Source organism: Equus przewalskii, chromosome 6 (assembly GCF_037783145.1).
Source record: "Equus przewalskii isolate Varuska chromosome 6, EquPr2, whole genome shotgun sequence".
NCBI classification, from domain to species: domain Eukaryota; kingdom Metazoa; phylum Chordata; class Mammalia; order Perissodactyla; family Equidae; genus Equus; species Equus przewalskii.
Genome location: NC_091836.1, coordinates 88,418,551 through 88,442,717, shown reverse-complemented (window position 1 = coordinate 88,442,717; position 24,167 = coordinate 88,418,551). Strand labels below are relative to the sequence as shown.

The following is a 24,167-nucleotide window of genomic DNA, read 5'->3' as shown; positions in this document are numbered from 1 at the left end:
CAGAAATGACAAAGTAACCATGAGTGAGAGATCAAGCCAGCTTCAGTCTTTCTCCCTCCAGGGCCTACCCCCAACCACATGCCCAGCAGGGAAGGCAAGTGCTTAGCACATAAGACACCTTATTATTGCTTGGGGTGAACCAAAAAGCATTTTCTCCTAATGTTAGCATTCTAAATCAAAACTGTACTCGGGGCCGGCCCCTGAGACTGACTGGGTAAGTTCCTGGGCTCCACTCTGGCAGTCCAGGGTTCTGCCGGTTTGGATCCTGGGCACCAACATGGCATCGCTCATCAAGCCATGCTAAGGCGGCGTCCCACAGGCCACAACCAGAAGGACCTACAATTAGAATAGCTGGATGACAGAATAGATAATCTTCAGAAGAGATTAATAGCAAATTTACATTTACAGAAAATACCGATCCCATGCTAGAATCACTTACAAAGGAACCTAATTAATCTGCCACTAGCAACCCTACACTGACGTTTACCCGGTCCCCCCAGTCCACTAATTCACTGATAGGAAAATAACTGCCTACAGAAGAAAGACTTAGCAAGAAAGCTCTTCTATTAATGTGTGCACATTATGTGGAAATTAAGGATTTGGCGGAAACTTTTTCTGGAAAGAGGAGTTCAGCAAAATGTCTACTCTTACAGTCAGTTCTCCATTAATTCTGTGTAGTCTTCAAAAAACAAAGGACTTTTGGAATTCAACTAAGAAACCTTTACCAATCTGACATAATTCAGCAGATCTATGCACACAAATGTTTGTGAATAAGCATTCAGCCATTGATTAAAGTGAATTATAACTGATGCTAAGAAATTATTAAAAGAAGAGCCATTCATCTCCCTCCTGGGGAAAAGATCAGCTGATAAATGTGCAGACAGATTCAGGGGAAAATGGCCCCTGTCTGCAAGACTGCAGCATGTTAAACACTAAAATAAAATAAACTCACAGTTTAGTACAAATTAAGGATTCATTACAGTCCAGTCTTTCTAGGAAAAGGGTAAAAAAAAAGTTTGTTTTAGATTTGGCACTGTGTCAAACCGTTTCCTAGTATTCTCTTTCAAAATAGTTGCCTAAATCTAAGTATTCTGCTTCCATATGCTCAGACTCCATCTTATTTCCATGCACCAGAAACAAACCAAAAAAGTCTTTTCGATCAATAACTGAAAGTAGCCCCTTATAGCAACATGCTCACTTAGCATATTTAAGATAAAGTTATTATCAGCCATTCATCAGAGATTAAATTACATCATATTTTAAATTGGTACTATGGGCAATACCGACAGCAGAGCAGTTAAGAGGGTGAACTCTTGGAGTTAAAGCCCAGAGGAGCTCCCTTCTCTGTGTGACCTTGGGTACAATCACTGTGCCTCAGTTTCCTCATCTGTAAAATGACGATAACAATGGTATTCTACTTCAAAGGGTTTACGTGAGCATTAAATATACTAATACATGTAAAAGGGTATGGAAAAATAATTCTTAGCTTAGCTGAAAAAATTAGCTATTTAAAAAATACATTTTAAAGGTTAATCAGAATTTTAAAATTATATTTAATAAATTAGAGAATAAAGGCTTGGCAGACTGATCATAATCACATGACATTTATTTAGTGAATGGTCCTGTATTACAATCCCTGAGTCAGAACTGAAATTCCTGGGGTTTTTTCAGGAGTCTATCAGAATACGTTCACTTTCTTGTGTCACTTCTTTTTTCAGATCAGCCAAGACTGTGTGTGTGTGTGCATACAAAAAATTTATAAAACTTCTCAAAATTTCATTACAGTTAAGAAATAATTTGAGCACACTCGCCAAATTAGTGCCAATTCCAACTTTAAGATTCTTCTCACAAAGATAATCAAGAGATTGTTTTTCCTGTGCCAAAAATAAAAAATCAATTTTATTTAATACTCTGAACTTTGGCATTTACACTTAAGATTTTTCCCATATCTCTACCTCCATTTAAAATAATATACATGAAAACAAGCATTTTCCCACATACTCCATAATGATTCTTAGCTAAGATCAGAATCCTGATCAGACAATATTAGAGATAGTTTCTAAGGCTCTATTTAAACAACCTAATTTTTATATTAGATAAATCAGTACTGGAGAGGTTAAGTGACTTATTTTATATCATAGAACTAGAAAAATAATACTAGACAATTTTTTACCACCCCTTACAAACCCTGGCCTTAAAATTCAATTCCCACTGCTGCCTAACTGGACAGAGATGTAAACAGATGAGAGAAGATAAGCATCCCTGGCAGCAGAAACATCCTTCCATAAATGCATGTCTTTGCTTCGCATTGTTTAGGGTCAGCCATCATTATTAGGTCAGAGAACTTCTGAAAGCAAATGATCAAATCCTTTTGTTGTTACATGTAGGGGATTTAGCACAGTGTTAACCCATAAAACCTATGAAAGACCCTATCACATGACTCTTTAATTTGGCAGAAATCACTATATGGGGTCAGCCACTATGGGGTAGAATTGGGCTAAACTATAACAGAAGCAGAAGGCTAAAGCAAGTCTTTCTTCTTTTCCCATTTTTATCTCCTTTTTCTCTCTTCATTAGTGTATAATTAAAAATGGTACCCTCCTCTATATCTATCTCTGATAACCTCTTTTTCATTTCAGGAGCAAGATATTGCTGTGTAAGATATGATGAGACCTTCTAGTCTGTCAAAGTAGTTTCTAAACCTTTAGTTAAAAAATAACAACTAGTAAATTAATACAAAAGCATTCCTTCAAAACAAGAATATACATCTCCTAAATATGCTACATTATTGAAGACTCAATGAAGATTGACAATTTTATTGGTTGTTCATTTCACTTAGTATTCAGATATCTGCTCAATTACTACCTCATCAAAAAGGATTTTCCTGATGTCCCCATGTAAAGCACCTTCTTTTTCCCTCACCAAGCTCCAGCTCTTTACTCTGCTTTGCTCCGAGAGGAGCAAGGACTTTGTCCATACTGTGTGAAGCTATATTCCTGAGGGCTAGAAATGTGCCTAGCACGTAGCAGGAACTCAGTAAGCAATTTTTAAATGAATAAAAGAATAAGAATTATTAATACTGTACTTGCATATCATTATAATTGTTAAAATGAAACAATACCTACTTTTTGTTATTTTTCTGGTACAAATTAAAATTATTTCAAAATGCTGTTTTGCTTTCTAAAATTAAAATTCTCAAATAATATTCGTGATGATAATCATTAAAGTTCATTATACTAAGTGTCTTTATAAGGATTATCTTATTTAATTCTTCCCTAAAGCACATTTTATTGTTATTCTCATTTAACTGATGAGGAAATTAAGGCTTAGAAATGTTAAATAACTTAAAATAACAGGACTTAAAAAACAGCTCACCGTCACAGAAACAGCTGATTGAGTCAGGATTTGAGACTTGGCCTGTCAACTTCCGAATTACTACTCTATGTTGCTGCTTAAAATGATTTACCTGATTGAAAATAAGCTTGAGTATTTGTATGATATTATACTACATTTGTAATTGAGGACTCAAGTGTTCTGAAATGAAAAATTCCCCACAGAGCGTATTAAACAAGATTAGAATTTACAATAGATTCATAATATCTCAGAGTGATAGCTTAGTTGGCAACTGGCTCTCAGCCACCATCCATTGTGAAAATTATCAGTTTGGAAAAATCAATGCACATTCTAGAATATATGTAGAACCAATATATGACATTTGTGAGATAAATTAATATGTCTGATTAAAAATATTATCAGATGAAATGATTTACATACGTATTGCTAAAGGTTGTTGTCCTTTCTCTCAACTTTCCACTTTGCTAAACTTCATTTTACTTTAGGCTCCCTACGTGAGAGAATAGCCTTTAATTTCCTGGGAATTGTCCTTGGTTCTGAACCAAGTCATTTATTACTGATATCAGAAGGCTTTGCTCCAAATGCCCTGCTCATCTGCAGTGTAATTCAGACTGTAATTTCACAGGCTACTGCCTCACCTGTGGGGGTGCCATCTGGAAGAGAATTACACCCGATGTTTTCTCTCATGATGCTCACGGGGCACTCTTCTTTCCAAACTGAGATTTACTTTTTAAAATTAAATTTTGCATTTGTGCTTCAAAAATTAATTATTACAAAAGGAACACAACAGATTAAATCTAGAACTAGAATATTAACATTATTCATTGAAATGGGAACCTTATTTTTAAAATGCCTGTTAGTGATATCTTCTTGGAATAGATAAACAAAGATAAAAGAAACTTGTAATATCTTTATAGTATAAGGTGCTTCTCTTGTCTAATTTTTCTTAGCTCAAATATCTGAATTACTGATATACCCTTAGGCAGAATTAACTATTTAAAAAGGCAAGGGAGGTATAAATAAAATGAAGCAATAAGCTGGGTTTATTTAAAGACAAAAATAAAAGATCACTTCCAACAAATAAACAAGCCTACGAAATCTAATCCTGACTTCTCAGTGTACTTCTGAAGCGTAATAAATATTTGATGACATTTTAAAAAATACTACTCTCAATTCTATAAGATTTACTGTAAACAGAACTTCATCCAACATGATTGACAGGAGCAGTCAGTTGTTAATTGAAAATAATACATTTTAAGTAAAAAGACAGAAGTGCAGATTTGTTTACCGATACTCTTTGAAGATCGTCCACTGACTGGATTCTTCACCATCTTCCCTGCATAAACCACACTCACAATGGATTGTAAATAATTTCCAGTTTTGGTAATTTTAAAATAGAAAAAGAATCTAAGGGTACAAGCCAGGTGGAGAATTCCTGAAGTCTGTAATGCCCACCCTCCCACTCTCGGTCTTTCATAACTGTTTTACTCACTACTTTACTAAACAGCAACTTCTTTCACAATCTTGTTCAACAGCTGATGTTACTATTGACTGATTCTACATAAGTAAACAGGCGAACTAATGTGATAGGTTTTTGGTAAACATACAAGCCCACTGACAGGAGCAGAGGACTAGCAGTGCGCTGAAGGCAACTTACCAGCTTGGGCAGCCATACGAATGTAGCAGGTGTTACACAAAAACAATGCAGAACGTCATCAATTTGGTGAACTAAACGAACCAGGGCCAAGTGGTTAAGTTCGCGTGCTCCACTTTGGCGGCCCAGGGTTCAGATCCTGGGCACGGACATGGCACCGCTCACTAGGCCATGTTGAGGTGGCGTCCCACATGCCACAACTAGAGGGACCCACAACTAAAATATACAACTATGTACTGGGGGGATTTGGGGAGAAAAAAGCAGGAATAAAAAAAAAGAAGATTGGCAACAGTTGTTAGCTCAGGTGCCAATCTTTTTTAAAAAAAGGAAGCTCCAACTGTATATCCATGTGACAAAATACACTGTCATGATGTCACCTTCTAAGGAAAATTTTTGGTGATGTCCCAGTCTAGGTCAGGTGGCCTTTATAACACGACCTAAGTTACAGGTTGAATTATTTTCAATGCATAGAAATGAAAACTCTAAAGAAGGGTTTCTCAGCCTTGGCACTACTGACATTTTGGGCCAGATAACACTTTATTGTGGGGACTGTCCTGTCCATTGCAGGACGTTTAGCAGTATTCCCTTGCTTCTACCTACTAGAGGCCAGCAGCACTCTCCTCCTGCCCCCCACTGTAAAACCTAAATGTCTCCAGATGTTTCCCACTGCCCCAAAATCACCCAAGAGAGCAAAATTGCACACCTTCCCTCCGCCGCTGAGAATCACTGCTCTAGAGACATCCAAAAAGTACTTAAATAAGCATTTTCTCCTAATCTACAGTGCTTTCTGCTAAAAACGTACCAAACATAAGATTTTATAGGATGTAATATAACCTCTATTTATTTCACTGTTATATTTATAATAGTCTTAGACATTGAACACCTAAATTACAGTTTTTGAGTGATTCCTCAGTCTTATTACTTGACTCTTTCATCTTAAAATGTGCAAATGCTAATCACTTTATTTATCACAAATGTGACAGTGAAGTTACATGTGAGTTTTTAAAATAATTATGTAAGGGGCCGGCCCGGTGGCGCAGCGGTTAAGTTCACACGTTCCGCTTCTCAGTGGCCCGGGGTTCGCCGGTTCGGATCCCGGGTGCGGACATGGCACTGCTTGGCACGCCATGCTGTGGTAGGCATCCCACATATAAATTAGAGGAAGATGGGGACGGATGTTAGCTCAGGGCCAGGCTTCCTCAGCAAAAAGAGGAGGACTGGCAGTAGTTAGCTCAGGGCTAGTCTTCCTCAAAATAAATAAATAAATAAATAATTATGTAAAATCCTTTTGGGTAAGGTACTTTCCTTACTGCCAGCTCTACAGCGATTGAAACAGATTACATTATGCTCTCACACTTAGCAAAACGCAAGTGGTTGAATATATCAAACAAGAATACCTGTATCCTTCGCATTTATTTGCCATAGGATGAGTAAGAAAAATAATGCTATTTTTAACATACACACACACAGACATCTTTGTTCAATGTTTTGTGTATGTGGCTAAGATAAATTTCTTAAAGCAGAATTCCTGGATTAAAGGATATGCACATTTAAAATTTGGATCTGTATCACCAAACAGCCCCAAAGAAAGACAATGCTAAATTTTTATCCCCACAACTGTATGAGTGGATTAAAGACAAAAATGTGAATGGGAAAGGTAGGAAGTTTATAGAGAATATTTTCATGTCCTTGGGGGGAAAAAGTTCTAACTATAAAGAAAAAGACCAATAAATTTGACTACATTAAAATTCAAAACCTATGTGCATCAAAATCCTAAAAACATAAGTCACAGTGTTTGAAAAGATACTGGACATATACACACACGTGCACATGCACACACACGCATATTCCCATCTCCAACAAAGAAGACTAATCATTAAGAAAAGGCAGGAAAATCCCTCCAAAATGGGCAAAAGAATTAGACACAGTTACAGGAAATCTAAGCAGCCAGCAGTCGTATGCAGAGATGAGCTTCATTAGTAATTCAAAGTCATCTGGATGACTACGAGATTGGCAGTAATTAAAAAGGTCTACAATACCCAGTGTTGACAAGTCTATGGAGCAATGAAGCAAAAATTTTACTACTTTGAAAAAATTTGGCATTATCTAGTAACACTGAAGAGTAGTACACTCCATGATCTAGTAATTCTACTCCTAAATACACGGCCAGCAATGCATGCTCAAGTGTAACAACATACATGTACAAGTATACTACAGCACTATTACCTGTCACGGTTAAAAACCTGGAAATGATCCAGTGCACACCAACGGCAGAATGAATAAACACACTGTTATATATTCATACATAACAGCATATACAGAAATGAAAATGAACAAATTATCCTTACAAGCATATTGACGAACGTTATAAACTTGGTTTATAAACGTTATGACTTGGTGACTAAAGCAAAAAGCTACTTTTTTCATACCAAAAATACTTACATTTTGATTCTATTTATATAAATCCCAAAACTGAAAAATATTTAGGGATATGAAAATAGGAGGTGAAACCATAAAGAAAAGCAAAGAAATGATTACCATAAAGGACAGGAGAGTGGTCCCCTCTCTGGGGTAGGAAAGGAGTTGTAACTGAGAAAAGATATTTGGGTGGCTTCATCCTATATTTTTCTCTGGATAATGATTACATAAGTCTTCATTAGGTAAGTATTTGTGACACTGTACCTGAAAGTTTATTAAATTTTCTGTGTATATTTCACACGTTAAAAGGTTATAAAAGGAAAATTTATACAGTTATATAATATGCAATAATCTAGGGGAAAGCAAAAAGAATACACATTTATTTCTGTTTATAAATGCTTAGAACATATCTGAAATAGTACACAATTAATTAGAAAAATAAAGTAAACTAAAGGACCAAAAGTATTATTAGGGTCAAAGAATAATACTTCATAATAATAAAGAGGCCAAGTTTCATCAAGAATACTTAACAATCCTAATGTATATGCACCTAAAAACCACACAAAAATACCTGAAGCAAAAACTGACAAAACTGAAAAGAGAAACAATTCCTGAACTATAGACAGAAATTTCATTATTCTACCTTCAGTATTTAATGGAACAAGTAGACTCAAAATACTAAGTATTTACAAGATTTGAATGATACTATTAACCCTCTTTAACCCAACTCACAACTATGACACACTCCATCCAACAACAGAATACAGATTCTAAAGGAATGTGGAACATTCAACAAGACAGACCATATGCTGGGCCATAAGACAAGAAAGAGCAAATTTAATGTAATGATAACATCATACACAGTATAATATCTGATATCAACCAAATTAAATTAGAAATCAATTAAAAGAAAGATATCTAAAAAATTCCCAAACACTTCAAAATTAAACAACATGCTTCTAAATAATTCATGAATCAAAGCAGAAATCGCAAGGGTAATTTTTCTTTTTTGGAGGAAGATTAGCCCTGAGCTACTATCTGCCAAACCTCCTCATTTTGCTGAGGAAGACTGGCCCTGATCTAACATTCGTGCCCATCTTCTTTTACTTTATATGTGGGACGCCTACCACAGCATGGCTTGCCAAGCAGTGCCGTGTCCACACCCGGGATTCGAACCGGCAAACCCTGGGCCACCAAAGCAGAATGTGCACACTTAACCGCTGTGCCACTGGGTCAGCCCCACAAGGGTAATATTTTGAATTGAGTAAAAAATTTGAAGGATGCAGCTTCAGTAGTCACAAAAGGAAATTTACAGGTTTCAAAGAGACGAAAAAAGCAAAGTGTAGAAGATGCTTCAGGATTGAGTTTGTAATCTATTTTGTTCAGTGCTTTATCCTGCCTAGAAGAGTGCCAGGCACACAGCAGCCACACAATATTTGTGCAATGAATGTGTGTGCCAAGGGGTGAAGATACAAATACATGTTTATAATAGATTAAAATATTTCAGGAAGGATACACTAGAAACTGATAACAGATTTTGTTGGGGGATTGGGGTAGGTCCTGAGTGGTAACGACGAGGGATGAAATTTGTAACTTCTGTGTGTTATCACATGGTCAAAAAACAACTATAAAATTTTACACGTATATCACAAATATTTGTCAGCGCACTATTTCATTATTTTTTCACTTGATCGCTACCTTTCCTGAAGGAGAACGGGAATGACGGTGGTAACTTGCATTTACTAGGCGCCTTTACATGCCTGCTGCCATCCTGCACGACCACCTCCTTCCTCTTCCCACCCTACAGCACACAGCTCTCACTTGCCAGTGTCCTGGACTTCTGGAGCACGTAACTCAGCGAGGAGCTAATTTCCTCTGCATGCTCTTCTCAAGTTTGAAAAACTTTATTAGTTTAAAAGTATTTCCCCCACTAGATGGCACTCTCACTTAATCAACAAAAGACTCACAAATCGGCCCTTTTCCTCAAACTGCAGCAAACTGTCCAATAAGCAAGTCTGTCAAAGAAAAAAGCGAATCATTTCCAGATCTTTCCAAATGCACATGTGGGTCTCACTCCAGACGTACAGTATCAGTCTCTAAGGACGGGGGTGGAGGATGCACGTGTATTTCCAAAACAATACTCCCAACCCCCTACGCTGATTGAAAAAACATCATTAGTTAGAACCGAACCTTGTACTCTTAATACAACGAAAGTATTAATTAGCTAGTACTTTTATTAAAGAGAATTATATATATTTATATATAAAACAGTGATTCTCTGCAACAATGCATTTTAGGAGCTACTGACCCTCTCAATACAACAAATATGCAAGACAAAAGAAGAAGAACATCTTGTTAGAGGTATCAGTAAGCGGACTTTCACATGAGAACGTTCGCTAAACCTAGTGAAGGAAAATGGGGAGACAGGAGACAAAGCCCACAGTCCAGCCAAGGTGAAGAACAGAAGAGGAAACTGCCCCAAATAACAAAGCAGACACAACAAACGTATCTGCAGAGTACGTGTGAATTTAAAGCCCCGCTCCCACCACTCTGTTTAGAAACCTGGTGCTGAGTGCTCACACACGCACTTCCTTCCCACCTCCAATAAACTGCAAGCATAAACCAGGCCTCACGTATATTTACAACCCTAACGTCTAGGTCACAGGAAAAACCACAAACCAATAATTTTAAAGTGATTCTGCCACATATTCTATTGGAAAGACTGTGAAAAAAACAAGTATCCTGATACCACTTATTTTGGTAAGAAAGCCAAATGGTAAGATCAGTATGGAGGAGAATTTGGCAACAACTAGTGACACTGCAGATGCATTAACCCCTCGACCCGTCAATCCCACCTCTAGGAATGCAAGATGAAATGACATATGCACAAGAATATTCAATATTCAATAGTATTATTTGTAATAGTAAAAGGATGGAAGAAATTCTCATCAGTGTTAGCCTGTACATTATATTTATCTATACAATGGAGTATTATACAGCCTAAAAAGGAATGAAGAGTATCTCTATATAATGATCCAAAGTGATGGCTAAGACATAATTCTAAATTAAAAAAAAGTACAGAGCAGTGTATAGAGCATGCTTTTACATAACACAAGGGTGAAAATATAAATATATACATATCTAATATTTTTGAAACAAACCAAAAGCCCCCTCAAAAAAGTCATCTATTCACTAAAGGACAGAAGAAATAGAATCACATAATTCTTTTCTTTTCTTTTTTTTTAAAGATTGGCACCTGAGCTAACAACTGTTGCCAATCTTTTTTCTTTTTTTCCTGCTTTTTCTCCCCAAGTCCCCCCAGTACCTAGTTGTATATTTTAGTTGAAGGTCCTTCTAGCTGTAGCATGTGGGATGCCACCTCAGCATGGCCTGACGAGCGGTGCCATGTCCGTGCCCAGGATCCAAAATGGTGAAGCCCTGGGCCACCGAAGTGGAGCATGCAAACTTAACCAGCGGGCCACGGGGCCGGCCCCACATAATTATTTTCATAGTTAAAGCTAAACAAACAAAAAGAGGCAGCAATTCTCCCAAAATGAAGGAAGAGAAAACAAACAAATCTGATTCTATGTGAAGTTGGTTACATAACCAGACAAGAAAATTATTTTAAGTGACTTTGAAACACAGTATTTAGACCGTAGATTTCTCATGAGATATATTCTAGAACAAAAGAAAATATAAAGAAAGTCTAAACTGCATTTAGAAGTCATTGTTAGTAAAGTTGGTAAAAAAATTTTGAAACGATTATAGGTATATTATATAACAAATAAGCAATTATCTTATGAATCAAGATTTTCTTCACAGAAGAAAAGAGATACAAGAATAAAATTAAGACTTTAAGTAAAAATTCCATAATGTTTAATCGGAAATGTCAGCGTAAACTCATGATTTTTTTATATTAAAAACCAGCTACATCTGTCCACTAAGAAAAACACACAAGCAGTGACAGTCCAGTAATGAGCTCCTAGAACCCAGGGTGTGATCTTTATAGACCATTTTCTAATGAAGGAACCAGGATTCTGTGATTCCAACTTTAGGCAGTACAAGTGACCATAAACTATCTTACAGTACCAGAAAGTAAAGTCTGAATCATAAACATACTTAGATTCTATTTTCTGTCTTTCATTACACTATATGCACCTGTAGTTTAGATATTATATTGAGGATGACCAGGGTTTGTTAAAGGGATACAAGAGGCAAGTTCAAAAATCGGCCAATTTAAACATCCAAAATAGTAACAATAGTTCAAAATATATCAAGTACATTAAAAATCCATGACATTTAGTAATGCTACTAAAAGCAACAACAACAAAACCTTTAGAAAATGCTAGAGAGAGAATTCATTATTCTGAAAATGGAAAAGAAATAGAGAATATCAAGTATTTATCTTATTCTTCCTATATAAACTGTAATTCACAACCAAATATTTGATGAGGGCTATGGAATAATTTCAGCTAACAAATAAAGAATAAATGATACAACTAAAATGCCACAAATTTGCAATTTTTAATGTAGTAATAAATCTAAGGAGTCATTTTCAATGGCTTCTAAAACCATCAGGTCAAAGACTGATAGGGAATTTTCTAACGAATAGATTAGGCTGACAACTCCAAAAGCCACTGATCAATCTCAACATAACAGAAAGAGACAAGCAGACATTAATTTAGAGATATTAAGCAGACATCCTCTAATATGATGCAATAGAAATTAACTACTATCACTGCCCATGAAGTATTCCAGGGAAAAAAATCAACTTGAATTTGTGAAGCCACTATTTCTGGACCTCGTGTGTTTGGTTTGAAAGAAATACAAGGCATAGAAAAACAGGCTAAATGACACCATGAGGGGGCAATCATCAAAATCCAGAATGTGGAAAATTCTACAGGACAAGTGACCCAGTTTTGTCAAAGAATGGCAAGAAAAAAAAGGGGGGGGGGATGTGAACCTACAGATTACAGATTTTAGACCCGATATCAAAAGCATGATCCATAAAGTAAAAATTGATAAATTGAACTTCATCAAACTTTAAAACTTTTGCTCTGCGAAAGACCCTGTTAAGAGGACTGGCTACAGAGAAGGAGAAAATATTTGCAAACCACACATCCGATAAAGGACTGGCAAAAAGAACTATCAAAGTCAACAACAACAACAAAGAAACTAGAAAATGAGCAAAAGACACAGACATTTCAGTGAAGACGAGATACAGATGGCAAATAAGTCTATGAAAAGATGTTTAACGTCATTAGCCATTAGGGAAATGCAAATTAAAATCGCAGTGACCTATCACTACACATCTACTGGAACGGCTTAAATAAAAAATAGTGACCATACAAAATGCTGGCAGGATGGGGATGGATGTTGGCCGCTGAATCACTCATATATTGCTGGTAAGAATATAAAATGGTACAGTCCCTCTGGACAACAGTTTGGCAGTTTCTTATAGAACTAAACACGCAGTTACCATATGACTAGCAATTGTACCCTTGGGCATTTATCAGAGAGAAATGAAGTTTATGTTATGCAAAAAATCTATACACAAATGTTCATACAGCTTTATTTACAACAGCCCCAGACTGGACATCCTTCAAAAGCCAAAAGGTTAAACCAACTGTAGTGCATCCATACCCTGGAATACTACACAAAAATAAGGACAGACCACTGATGTGTGTGATAATGTGGATGAATCTCCAAGGAATTACACAAAGTGAAAAAAGCAAATCCCAAAGGTCACATACTGTGTGTGCAATTCCACTTACACAGCATTCCTGAAATAACAAAATTATAGAAATTGAGAACAGATTGGCAGTTGCCAGAGGTCAAGGCTGGGGACTGGAGAATGGGGAGGTGAATGTGGTCATAAAAGAACAACAGGAGGGCTCCTTGCAGTGACGGGCTTGTCCTGTATCTTGATGGCATCAACATGAATACCCTGGTTGTGCTACTGCACTATAGCTTCCAAGATGTCATCACTGAGAGAAACTAGATAAAGAGTACAAGGGATCTCTGTACTATTTCTTACGATGCATGTAATAATCTAAAATTATCTCAAAATAAAAAGGTTAATGAAAAAAGATTTATAAAATAAATTAATCAAATGCAATATGTGGACATATCTCAGATCCTGATTTAAACAAATCAAATGTAAAAAAATTCAGGGAAATGTGAACACAGATTAGATATTAAGGAACTATTATTATTTTTTGTAATATGGACATTGCTAATTTTGTTAGGCTCGACAATGGCATAATGAATGCACCTTTTTTTTTTTTTAAAGATTGTATTTTATTTTTTTTTCTCCCCAAAGCCTCCCAGTACATAGTTGTATATCCTTAGTTGTGGGTCCTTCTAGTTGTGGCACGTGGGACACTGCCTCACCGTGGTTTGATGAGCAGTGCCATGTCCACGCCTAGGATTCGAACCAACGAAACACTGGGCCGCCTGCAGTGGAGCACGTGAACTTAACCACTCGGTCATGGGGCCAGCCCCATGAATGTACATTTTTAAAAGTGTTATCAGTTACATATAGCAAAAAAAGTTAATAGTAGAAAGATAGATAAACTAAAAATGGTAAAATGTTGAAGCTGAGTGATAGGTACACGAGGTTCACTGAAATACTCATTCTAAATTTTTTACACTGGAAACATTCCCTAATAAAGTGGGTTTTTTAAATTAAAAATAATAAACACAGTGGTCTGCATATGTAATTATCCCAAGTACATGACAAAAACAAATGCAAATTATTTGGGGTAAGACCCCAGGCATCAAAGAATTTTCCACAGATAAAAGTTTCTTGAAAGATATATAGCACAACATCAAGTAGTATTAAATACTCAAATAAGAGGAGAAGATCCAAGATGGCGCCGTGAGTAGTCCTCTTTGTCTCTCCCCCTTCGAGTCTACAATTATTTGGACACTTATCGCTTGACAAAGGATATCCAGACAGCATCTCAGGACGTCTGAGATACCCACGCGACTATACATCGGAAGGCAGACGGACTTTCCTCCGGGAGGATGTGGAAATAGGTGAACACTCTCCGACCCCGACGAGCAGCCTAGTACCCGCAAGCGGCTTTCTTCCAACGGACGCCCCCAGAGGATCTACACACATCTAGGGCAGGAGCGAGCACACAACAGAGGAGCGATGGTGGAAACAGGTGACCAGAACCCTACCTAAACCCCCCGCAATTACTCCTAAACGCAGAGGGAAACTTTGGAGTTGCACACCTGAGCCCACGGGGAAAGTCTCTCCCCGCCATTGGCGGGGAGACCCCGCCTGGTGTTCGCGGCGCCCGGAGGGTCCCAGAGAGAGTCGCTGAGGGTACGGAGGGCTCCCAGCTGCCGTTGCCCGCCCTGAGGGAGTAGGGATTGCCGGAGATCTCGGAGAGGACCGGGGCTGGGGGAAGTTTCAAAGGCCGGCTCTGCGACCCAGAGGGGAAGCGCCGGAGTTCCGCCCGGGCAGCAGACAAAAACTCTCTATCTGCCATTAGCAGAGGGGACACGCACAGCATTCACGGCTCCGGGAAAGGCCCGGAGAGAATCCCAGAGGGCAGGGCGACCCCCAGCAGCCGTTGCCCGCCCCGTGGGACTAGGGATTGCCGGAGATCTCGGAGAGGACCGGGGCTGGGGGAAGTTTCAAAGGCCGGCTCTGCGACCCGGAGGGGAAGCCTCGGAGTTCCGCCCGGGCAGCAGACAAAACTCTCTGTCTGCCATTAGCAGAGGGGCCACGCCCAGCATTCAAGGCTCTGGGAGAGGCCCGGAGAGAAGATAGCCGGAGATCTCGGAGAGGACTGGGGCTGGGGGGAGTTCCAGAGACCCAGCTTCGTAGCCTAGGGGGAAACCCTACAGGCTCACAGCAGCCTTAGGGAAAGCCTCTGCTCAGCACCAGTAGAAGGCACCCAGCCGCCAGCCATAAGACTGGAAGACCCCAGGGCAAAAGCAGCATAGCTAGGTGAACTAACCACAGACTGTAGAAGATGCCAATAGCTCTCCTGCGACCCATAGAGGACAAGTGAGATTTTGTGGGTGCCGACAGCAACGGAGAGACAAATATAAGTGATCCCACCCCTGGCCGCTGGAAAAGCCCATAACACCGTTGCAGACCCCAAGGAGAGAGCACATCTAGGTGGGCTGCAACAGTAGGCACCAGCAGCCTGAAGCCCCCCTGTGACGGCCCCCACGGCAGAGGAGGGAATCCAAAGGGCCACTGTGGCTACGAGGAGGGGCCCAGGCCCAGTTAGCAACTGCAGACAGAGTTCCTGGTTGGTGCAGTATAAACAGCTGCTCCCCTACCACAGCAGCTGAAACAAGTGAAAGGAGCAACTAAACTCTATCTCCATGCGGAGGCACAAATCAACAACATCAAGCAATATGAAAAAATACATTAAATCTCCAGAACAGAAAGAAAGTAACAAATACACAGAAAACAATCCCAAAGAAAATGAGATATATAACCTAAATGATGATGACTTCAAAACAGCCATCATTAAAATTCTCAATGAGTTAAGAGAGAATTCTGACCGACAACTCAACGAGTTCAGGAGCTATGTCACAAAAGAGTTTGATACGATAAAGAAGAACCAAACAGAAATATTGGAAATGAAGAACACAATAGAGGAGATTAAGAAAAATCTAGATGCTCTGAACAGTAGGGCCGATAATATGGAGGAAAGAATTAGCAATTTGGAAGATGGCAATATAGAATTGCTGCAGGCAGAGGAGGAGAGAGAAGCAAGACTAAAAAGAAATGAAGAAACTCTCCGAGAATTATCAGACACAATTAGGAGATGCAACGTAAGGATTATAGGTATACCAGAGGGAGAAGAGAAGGAGAAAGGGGAAGAAAGCCTATTCAAAGAAATAATGGCTGAGAACTTCCCAAATCTGGTGAGGGAGATGGATCTTCAGGTGACAGAAGCCAATAGATCTCCAAACTTTATCAATGCAAGAAGACCAACTCCACGGCATATAGTAGTGAAGCTAGCAAAAGTCAACGATAAGGAGAAAATACTAAGGACAGCCAGGCAAAAGAAACTAACCTACAAAGGAACCCCCATCAGGCTATCAGCAGATTTCTCAGCAGAAACTTTACAGGCTAGAAGAGAGTGGAATGATATATTCAAAACTCTGAAGGACAAAAACCTACAGCCGAGAATTCTCTACCCAGCGAAAATATCCTTCAAATACGATGGAGAAATAAAAACTTTCCCAGATAAACAAAAATTAAGGGAGTTCATTGCCACAAAACCTCCTCTTCAGGAAATCCTCAGGAAAACCCTCATTCCTGAAAAATCCAAAAAAGGAAAGGGGCTACAAAACCAAGAGCAGAGGAGATAAGTAGAAGGACAACAACAGAGAGTAGCAGCTCTACATCAGAACAGATTAAACCATGGGACGAGAAACAAAGGAAACTGAAGAAAACCGGAAAACAAGACACAAAATGGTAGTGGTAGGCCCCCACATCTCAATGATCACTCTAAATGTAAATGGTTTGAACTCCCCAATCAAAAGACACAGAGTGGCAGGATGGATCAAAGAACAAGATCCAACAATATGCTGCCTCCAGGAAACACACCTCAGCCCCAAAGACAAACACAGACTCAGAGTGAAGGGATGGAGAACAATACTCCAAGCTAATAATGAACAAAAGAAAGCAGGTGTCGCTATACTAATATCAGACAAGGTAGATTTCAAAGCAAAACAGATAAAGAAAGATAAAGAGGGACAGTATATAATGATAAAAGGGACTCTCCACCAAGAAGACATAACACTTATAAATATATATGCACCCAACACAGGAGCACCAAAATTTGTAAAGCAACTCTTAACAGAACTAAAAGAAGACATCAACAACAATACAATAATAGTAGGGGACCTCAACACACCATTAACACCAATGGACAGAACATCCAGACAGAAAATCCACAAGGAAATAATAGAATTAAATGAAAAATTAGACCAGATGGACTTAATAGATATATATAGAACACTTCATCCAAAAACAGCAGGATACACATTCTTCTCAAGTGCACATGGAACATTCTCAAGGATTGACCATATTTTGGGAACCAAAGCAAACATCAATAAATACAAGAGAGTTGAAATAATATCAAGCATCTTTTCTGATCATAATGCTATTAAACTAGAAATCAACTACAAGAAAAAAGCAGAGAAAGGTGCAAAAATGTGGAGACTAAACAACACGCTTCTCAACAAACAATGGATCATTGAAGAAATTAAAGAAGAAATCAAATTTTATCTGGAGACTAATGAAAATGAGAACACAACATACCAAATCATTTGGGATGCAGCAAAAGCAGTCCTAAGAGGGAAATTCATCGCAATACAGGCTTACCTCACTAAACAAGAAAAAGCTCACATAAGCAACCTCAAACGACGCCTAACAGAACTAGAAAAAGAAGAACAAACAAAGCCCAGAGTCAGTAGAAGGAGGGAAATAATAAAAATAAGAGCAGAAATAAACGATATTGAAACAAAAAAGACAATAGAAAGGATCAATGAAACAAAGAGTTGGTTCTTCGAAAGAATTAACAAAATTGACAAACTCCTAGCCAGACTCACCAAGAAAAGAAGAGAGAAATCGCAAATTAATAAAATTAGGAATGACAGGGGAGAAATCACAACAGATACCAATGAAATACAAGAGATCATAAGAGAATACTATGAAAAACTATATGCCAACAAATTGAACAACCTGGAAGAAATGGACAAATTCCTAGACTCCTACAATCTCCCCAAACTGAATCAGGAAGAAATGGAGAACCTGAATAGGCCAATCACAAGTAAGGAAATAGAAACGGTAATCAAAAACCTCCCCAAAAATAAGAGTCCAGGACCAGACGGCTTCTCTGGAGAATTCTACCAAACATTCAAAGAAGACTTAATACCTATTCTCCTCAAACTGTTCCAGAAAATTGAGAAAGATGGAGAACTCCCTAACACATTCTATGAAGCCAACATCACTCTGATCCCCAAACCTGACAAGGACAACACAAAGAAGGAGAACTACAGGCCGATATCACTGATGAACATAGATGCAAAAATCCTCAACAAAATTTTGGCAAACCGATTACAGCAATACATCAAAAAGATTATACACCATGATCAAGTGGGATTTATACCAGGGACACAGGGATGGTTCAACATCCGCAAGTCAATCAATGTGATACACTACATCAACAAAATGAAAAACAAAAACCACATGATCATCTCAATAGATGCAGAGAAAGCATTCGACAAGATCCAACACCCATTTATGATAAAAACCCTCAGTAAAATGGGTATAGAAGGAAAGTACCTCAACATAATAAAGGCCATATATGATAGACCCACAGCCAACATCATACTCAATGGACAAAAACTGAAAGCCATCCCTCTGAGGACAGGAACAAGACAAGGGTGCCCACTTTCACCACTCCTATTCAACACAGTACTGGAGGTGCTGGCCAGAGCAATTGGGCAGGAAAAAGAAATAAAAGGAATTCAAATAGGTAACGAAGAAGTAAAACTCTCATTGTTTGCAGACGACATGATCTTATATATAGAAAACCCCAAAGAATCCACAGAAAAACTATTAGAAATAATCAACAACTACAGCAAAGTAGCAGGGTATAAAATTAACGTGCATAAATCAGTAGCATTTCTATACACTAACAATGAACTAACAGAAAAAGAACTCAAGAACTCAATCCCATTCACAATCGCAACGAAAAGAATAAAATACCTTGGGATAAACTTAACCAAGGAAGTGAAGGATCTATACAATGAAAACTACAAGACTTTCTTGAAAGAAATTGACGATGACATAAAGAGATGGAAAGACATTCCTTGCACATGGATTGGAAGAATAAACATAGTTAAAATGTCCATACTACCTAAAGCAATATACAGATTCAATGCTATCCCAATCAGAATCCCAAGAACAGTCTTCACAGAAATTGAACAAACAATCCTAAAATTCATATGGGGCAACAAAAGATTGCGAATTGCTAAAGCAATCCTGAGCAAGAAAAACAAAGCCTGCGGAATCACAATCCCCAATTTCAAAACATACTACAAAGCTACAGTGATCAAAACAGCATGGTACTGGTACAAAAACAGGTCCACAGATCAATGGAACAGAATTGAAAGCCCAGAGATAAAACCACACATCTATGGACAGCTAATCTTCGATAAAGGAGCAGAGGGCCTACAATGGCGAAAAGAAAGTCTCTTCAACAAATGGTGCTGGGAAAACTGGACAGCCACATGCAAAAGATTGAAAATTGACCAGTCTTTTTCACCACACACCAAAATAAACTCAAAATGGATCAAAGACCTAAAGATTAGGCCTGAGACAATAAGTCTTTTGGAAGAAAATATAGGCAGTACACTCTTTGACATCAGTGTCAAAAGAATCTTTTCGGACACTGTAACTCCTCAGTTGAGGGAAACAATAGAAAGAATAAACAAATGGGACTTCATCAGACAAAGGAGCTTCTTCAAGGCAAGGGAAAACAGGATTGAAACAAAAAAACAGCTCACTAATTGGGAAAAAATATTTACAAGCCACTTATTCGACAAAGGGTTAATCTCCATAATATACAAAGAACTCACACTGCTTAACAACAAAAAAACAAACAACCCGATCAAAAAATGGGCAGAGGACATGAACAGACATTTCTCAAAAGAAGATATGAATATGGCCAATAGACACATGAAAAGATGTTCATCATCGCTAATCATCAGGGAAATGCAAATCAAAACTACACTAAGATATCACCTTACACCCGTTAGATTGGCAAAAACATCCAAAACCAAGAGTGACAAATGTTGGAGAGGTTGTGGAGAAAAAGGAACCCTCATACACTGTTGGTGGGAATGCAAACTGGTACAGCTACTATGGAAAACAGTATGGAGACTTCTCAAAAAGTTAAAAATAGAAATACCCTATGACCCAGCCATCCCATTACTGGGTATCTATCCTAAGAACCTGATATCAGAAATCTCAAGAGTCCGTTGCACCCCTATGTTCATCGCAGCATTATTTACAATAGCCAAGACGTGGAACCAGCCTACATGCCCAGAAACTGATGATTGGATAAAGAAGATGTGGAATATATACACAATGGAATACTACTCAGCCATAAAAAAAGACAAAATTGGCCCATTCACAACAACATGGATGGACCTCGAGGGTATTATGTTAAGCGAAATAAGCCAGTCAGAGAAAGACGAACTCTATATGACTCCACTCATAGGTGGAAATTAGTATATTGATAAGGAGATCTGATCGGTGGTTACCAGGGAAAAGGGGGGGTGGGGGGAGGGCACAGAGGGGGAAGTGGTGTACCCACAACATGACTAACAAAAATGTACAACTGAAATCTCACAAGGTTGTAATCTATCATAACATTAATAAAAAAAAATAATAATAATAAATCACATCAAAATATGAAAAAAAAAAAATACTCAAATAAACAAGCACCAAGCACCATGAGTGAGGGCCAGGAGAAACAGCAGTAGCAAAAGCAGACCTGTAGTCAGACACTGTAATTAAAAACACAAAATATAAAATAAGTATGTTTATGATTCTTTAAATTAAAAGAGGCTTGGAGATAATAGTAACAAGCAAGCAAAGTTCTAAAAGAATCAAAGAGAATTCCTAGAAGTTAAAAAAAAAAAAAAAGAAGTAATTGAAATGAAAAAACTCATTGAACGGGTTTAAAAGATTATTAGAAAGAGCTTCAGAAAGAATTAGTGCATTGGTAGACTGAACTGAAAAAGTTATGCAGAATGCAGTCAAGAAAGTCAAAACAATAGAAAATGTGAAGCAGGTTAAAGAAAGATGAAGAAGTCTAATAAAACATGTAATGGCAATTCTAGAAAGATTTACTAAACAAGGTACAAAAAACTCAAACCATAAAGGAAGTTTAATAAATTTGACACAGTAATAATGAAGAATGTCTATTCATCGAATTACACCAAAAAACAGTGAAATGACATGCCATGCACTGCCAACAAAGATAGCAGACAGAGAATTATGTATCCATCAAGACAAGCCAGGTTATCCTGCATTAAAAAACAACACCCATATCATGACTTAAAACAAAAAAGATTTATTTCTCATGCTACAGTTTGACAAGAGGCATTGCATATCTAATTACTCAGGGAGTCAGGCTGACAGAGGGTTCATATTAATACATACTTCCACAATGACTGACGCATAGAAAGGGGATGTGGAAAATTGTGCACTGGCTCTTAAACATTCTGTCTGGATAGAGCATGCCATTTCCAGTGAATTTCACTGGCCAAAGCAAGGCACAGGGCCACATCTGACTTCAAAGGGGACAGAAAGTTAAATTCTATTGTGTGCCCAAAACAAGGAGAAGCAGAACATTTGAGAGGAGTCCTAATAACAAATTGGCAACTAGAATAAATAAGGAACTCTTTCAGAAAAATAATAAAAAGATAAAAATGCCAAATAGAACGATAGGTAAAAGAAATTAACAGAAATATCACAGAAAAGAATGCTGAAATGAGCTATAAGCATATTAAAAGTCAGAACTGTTAGTTCTTAAACATTACTAAGTATTTGGATTAAGTTTTGTCCCTCAAATTCTTATACACTTGCACTCCAGAATTTCCCTAATTACATAAAGAAACGAGGAAAACCAGCAATTAAAAACATTCACAATATTATTTTTTATCTTGAGAACATGTAGGTAATAGGTTGCATCTGCTTGGCTATATAAAAGGGTGCGATTTCTTTCTGTCCTTGCAATCTCTTAGCAATTGCCTGTAATGTGCATCACATTCTGGTTTAATGCTTATTTAGTAATAAAACTGTGTTCTTTCTCTACTAAAAAAAGTAGTGACAACAGAACTGAACAAGGAAAGGAAATAACATCAAAACTGACATCCATAATATGAAAAAAATGTAAAATGTGTGTTTTTCAAGATTTACTGGTCCTGTAATAAGAAGGCCCCTTAGAGCACCTAGTCAGCCTTAGTGTCGGGAGCAGAAGTGCCAATGCCTTTTGTTTTGAGGAAGATCAGCTCTGGGCTAACATCCGCCGCCAATCCTCCTCTTTTTGCTGAGGAAGATTGGCCCCGAGCTAACATCTGTGCCCAACTTCCTCTACTTCATATGTGGGACGCCTGCCACAGCATGGCTTGATAAGTGGTGCATAAGTCCGCACTGGGGATCCAAACCAGGGAACCCTGGGCCACCAAAGCGGAATGTGTGAACTTAACCCCTGCACCACCAGGCCAGTCCCCCAATGCCTTTGGTTTTAATGGTAGATTAATTCTAAAATATGACAGTAGTTGGGATTTTTCTCTTTTAATAACAGCATAAAGAATTAAATTTCAGAAAAAAAGAGTAACACTTAGAACTATTTTAAAAAATCACTTGAATGTGGGATTCAGCTACATTAGTACCTGGAGAGAAACACTGGCCTCAAATGCCAAATATTAGAAAAAGAAAAGCTGAAAATCAATGATCTAAGCTTCCATTTCAAGAAGCTAAAAAAAGAGCAGCAAATCAAAGTCTAAAAGAGCAGAAGGGAATACTAAAGATTAAATCAGAAGTCAATATAATAGAAAACAAACGTTGACAGAAAAATCAGCAAAGTCAAAATCTGGGTTGTTTGAAAACAGTAATAAGTGGCAAACCCTTAGCAAAACTGATCAAGGCAAATCACATGTAATTTCCTATTGACTTTTCTTGGATAGAAGCATAAATTAATAAAAGCAAGGCTGTAGACAATTTCTAAAAAGGTCATTTAGCCTCACCTTCATTCAACTTTAAATTGGGTATCTCCATTTAAATATTATAGTATTAAAAAAGGATAAAGGGAAGAGAGTGAAAATGGAGACCAAATCAATGTATCACTGCTACTGAAAAATTTACTCAAAATAAGTAATCTGCCAAGAGCAGGTCAAGAAAGCCATTCATAAGAACAGATCAACATTTAATGAATCTCCCGCCCTAAAATTTTCATTCCATCTAAATAAATGATTTCAGTCTTACCATCTGAATTTTGCCAATTTGAAGAATCTATTAAAGATAACATAACATATGAAAGATTGATACTCAAAGGGAAGAAACACTAAGAGGATAGTTATTTTCATCAAGCCCTATAAAGAAGTTTCAAAAAGCACCGTAAGTCATGGCTTCTTAAACTTGTCCCTTGACGTACCTCTGACGGCATAAGAGACTGAATTGGAATTCCCAAGGAACTGAGAAGGACTTGCATCAGCCCTGCGAGGGCTCAAAAAAGTATGAAGGCTAACATTTTATTTTTATAAAGTTGTGAGAATTTTGCATTCCACTCCATAAAAATATTAATAATGCCTTTTCCCTCCCAAATCTTCACACCATATCTAATTTCTTATTTCTCAAACACATGCTTGAGGGGTTCCCTAAATCCAGGTTGGGGAGCACAGGAGCAGGTATTATTTATTACAGATCACTAGCATTTATATGATTACTTAAGACTTGTGAATCAAACATCTGTCCATGGATAATTCTTAAGTAGAATTATTTCATACTAATTATTACAATAATTATGACTGAGCTGACTCAGTTACATAGGACAATCTAACTGCGTTTATAATAAATACCTATCTGCCTGCAAACGTAAACTGTAGATTTTGGAGCTTACTTTCACTTCCAGGCAGAAGTAAACAGTATTACCGAAAAAATATTTATAAATTTGCCAGA

At 37.8% G+C, this 24,167-nt stretch overlaps 1 protein-coding gene across 6 annotated transcripts in view; it reads right to left on the bottom strand.

Annotated features, from left to right (window-relative positions):
* The window catches only part of PRMT3 (protein arginine methyltransferase 3), a 135,581-nt gene that overhangs the window by 64,969 nt on the left and 46,445 nt on the right, over positions 1 to 24,167 (bottom strand). For 3 of the 6 annotated variants that reach the window (XR_011541260.1, XR_011541261.1, XM_070624507.1), the window contains exon 11: positions 9,394 to 9,441. The exons of the other annotated variants lie outside the window; for them this stretch is intronic. Coding sequence is in view for 1 of the 3 variants with exons in the window: in XM_070624507.1 (XP_070480608.1) it covers positions 9,394 to 9,441 (48 nt within the window). In the remaining 2 variants the exon portion in view is untranslated. The remainder of the gene's footprint in view (positions 1 to 9,393; positions 9,442 to 24,167) is intronic. 6 annotated transcript variants of the gene reach the window in all.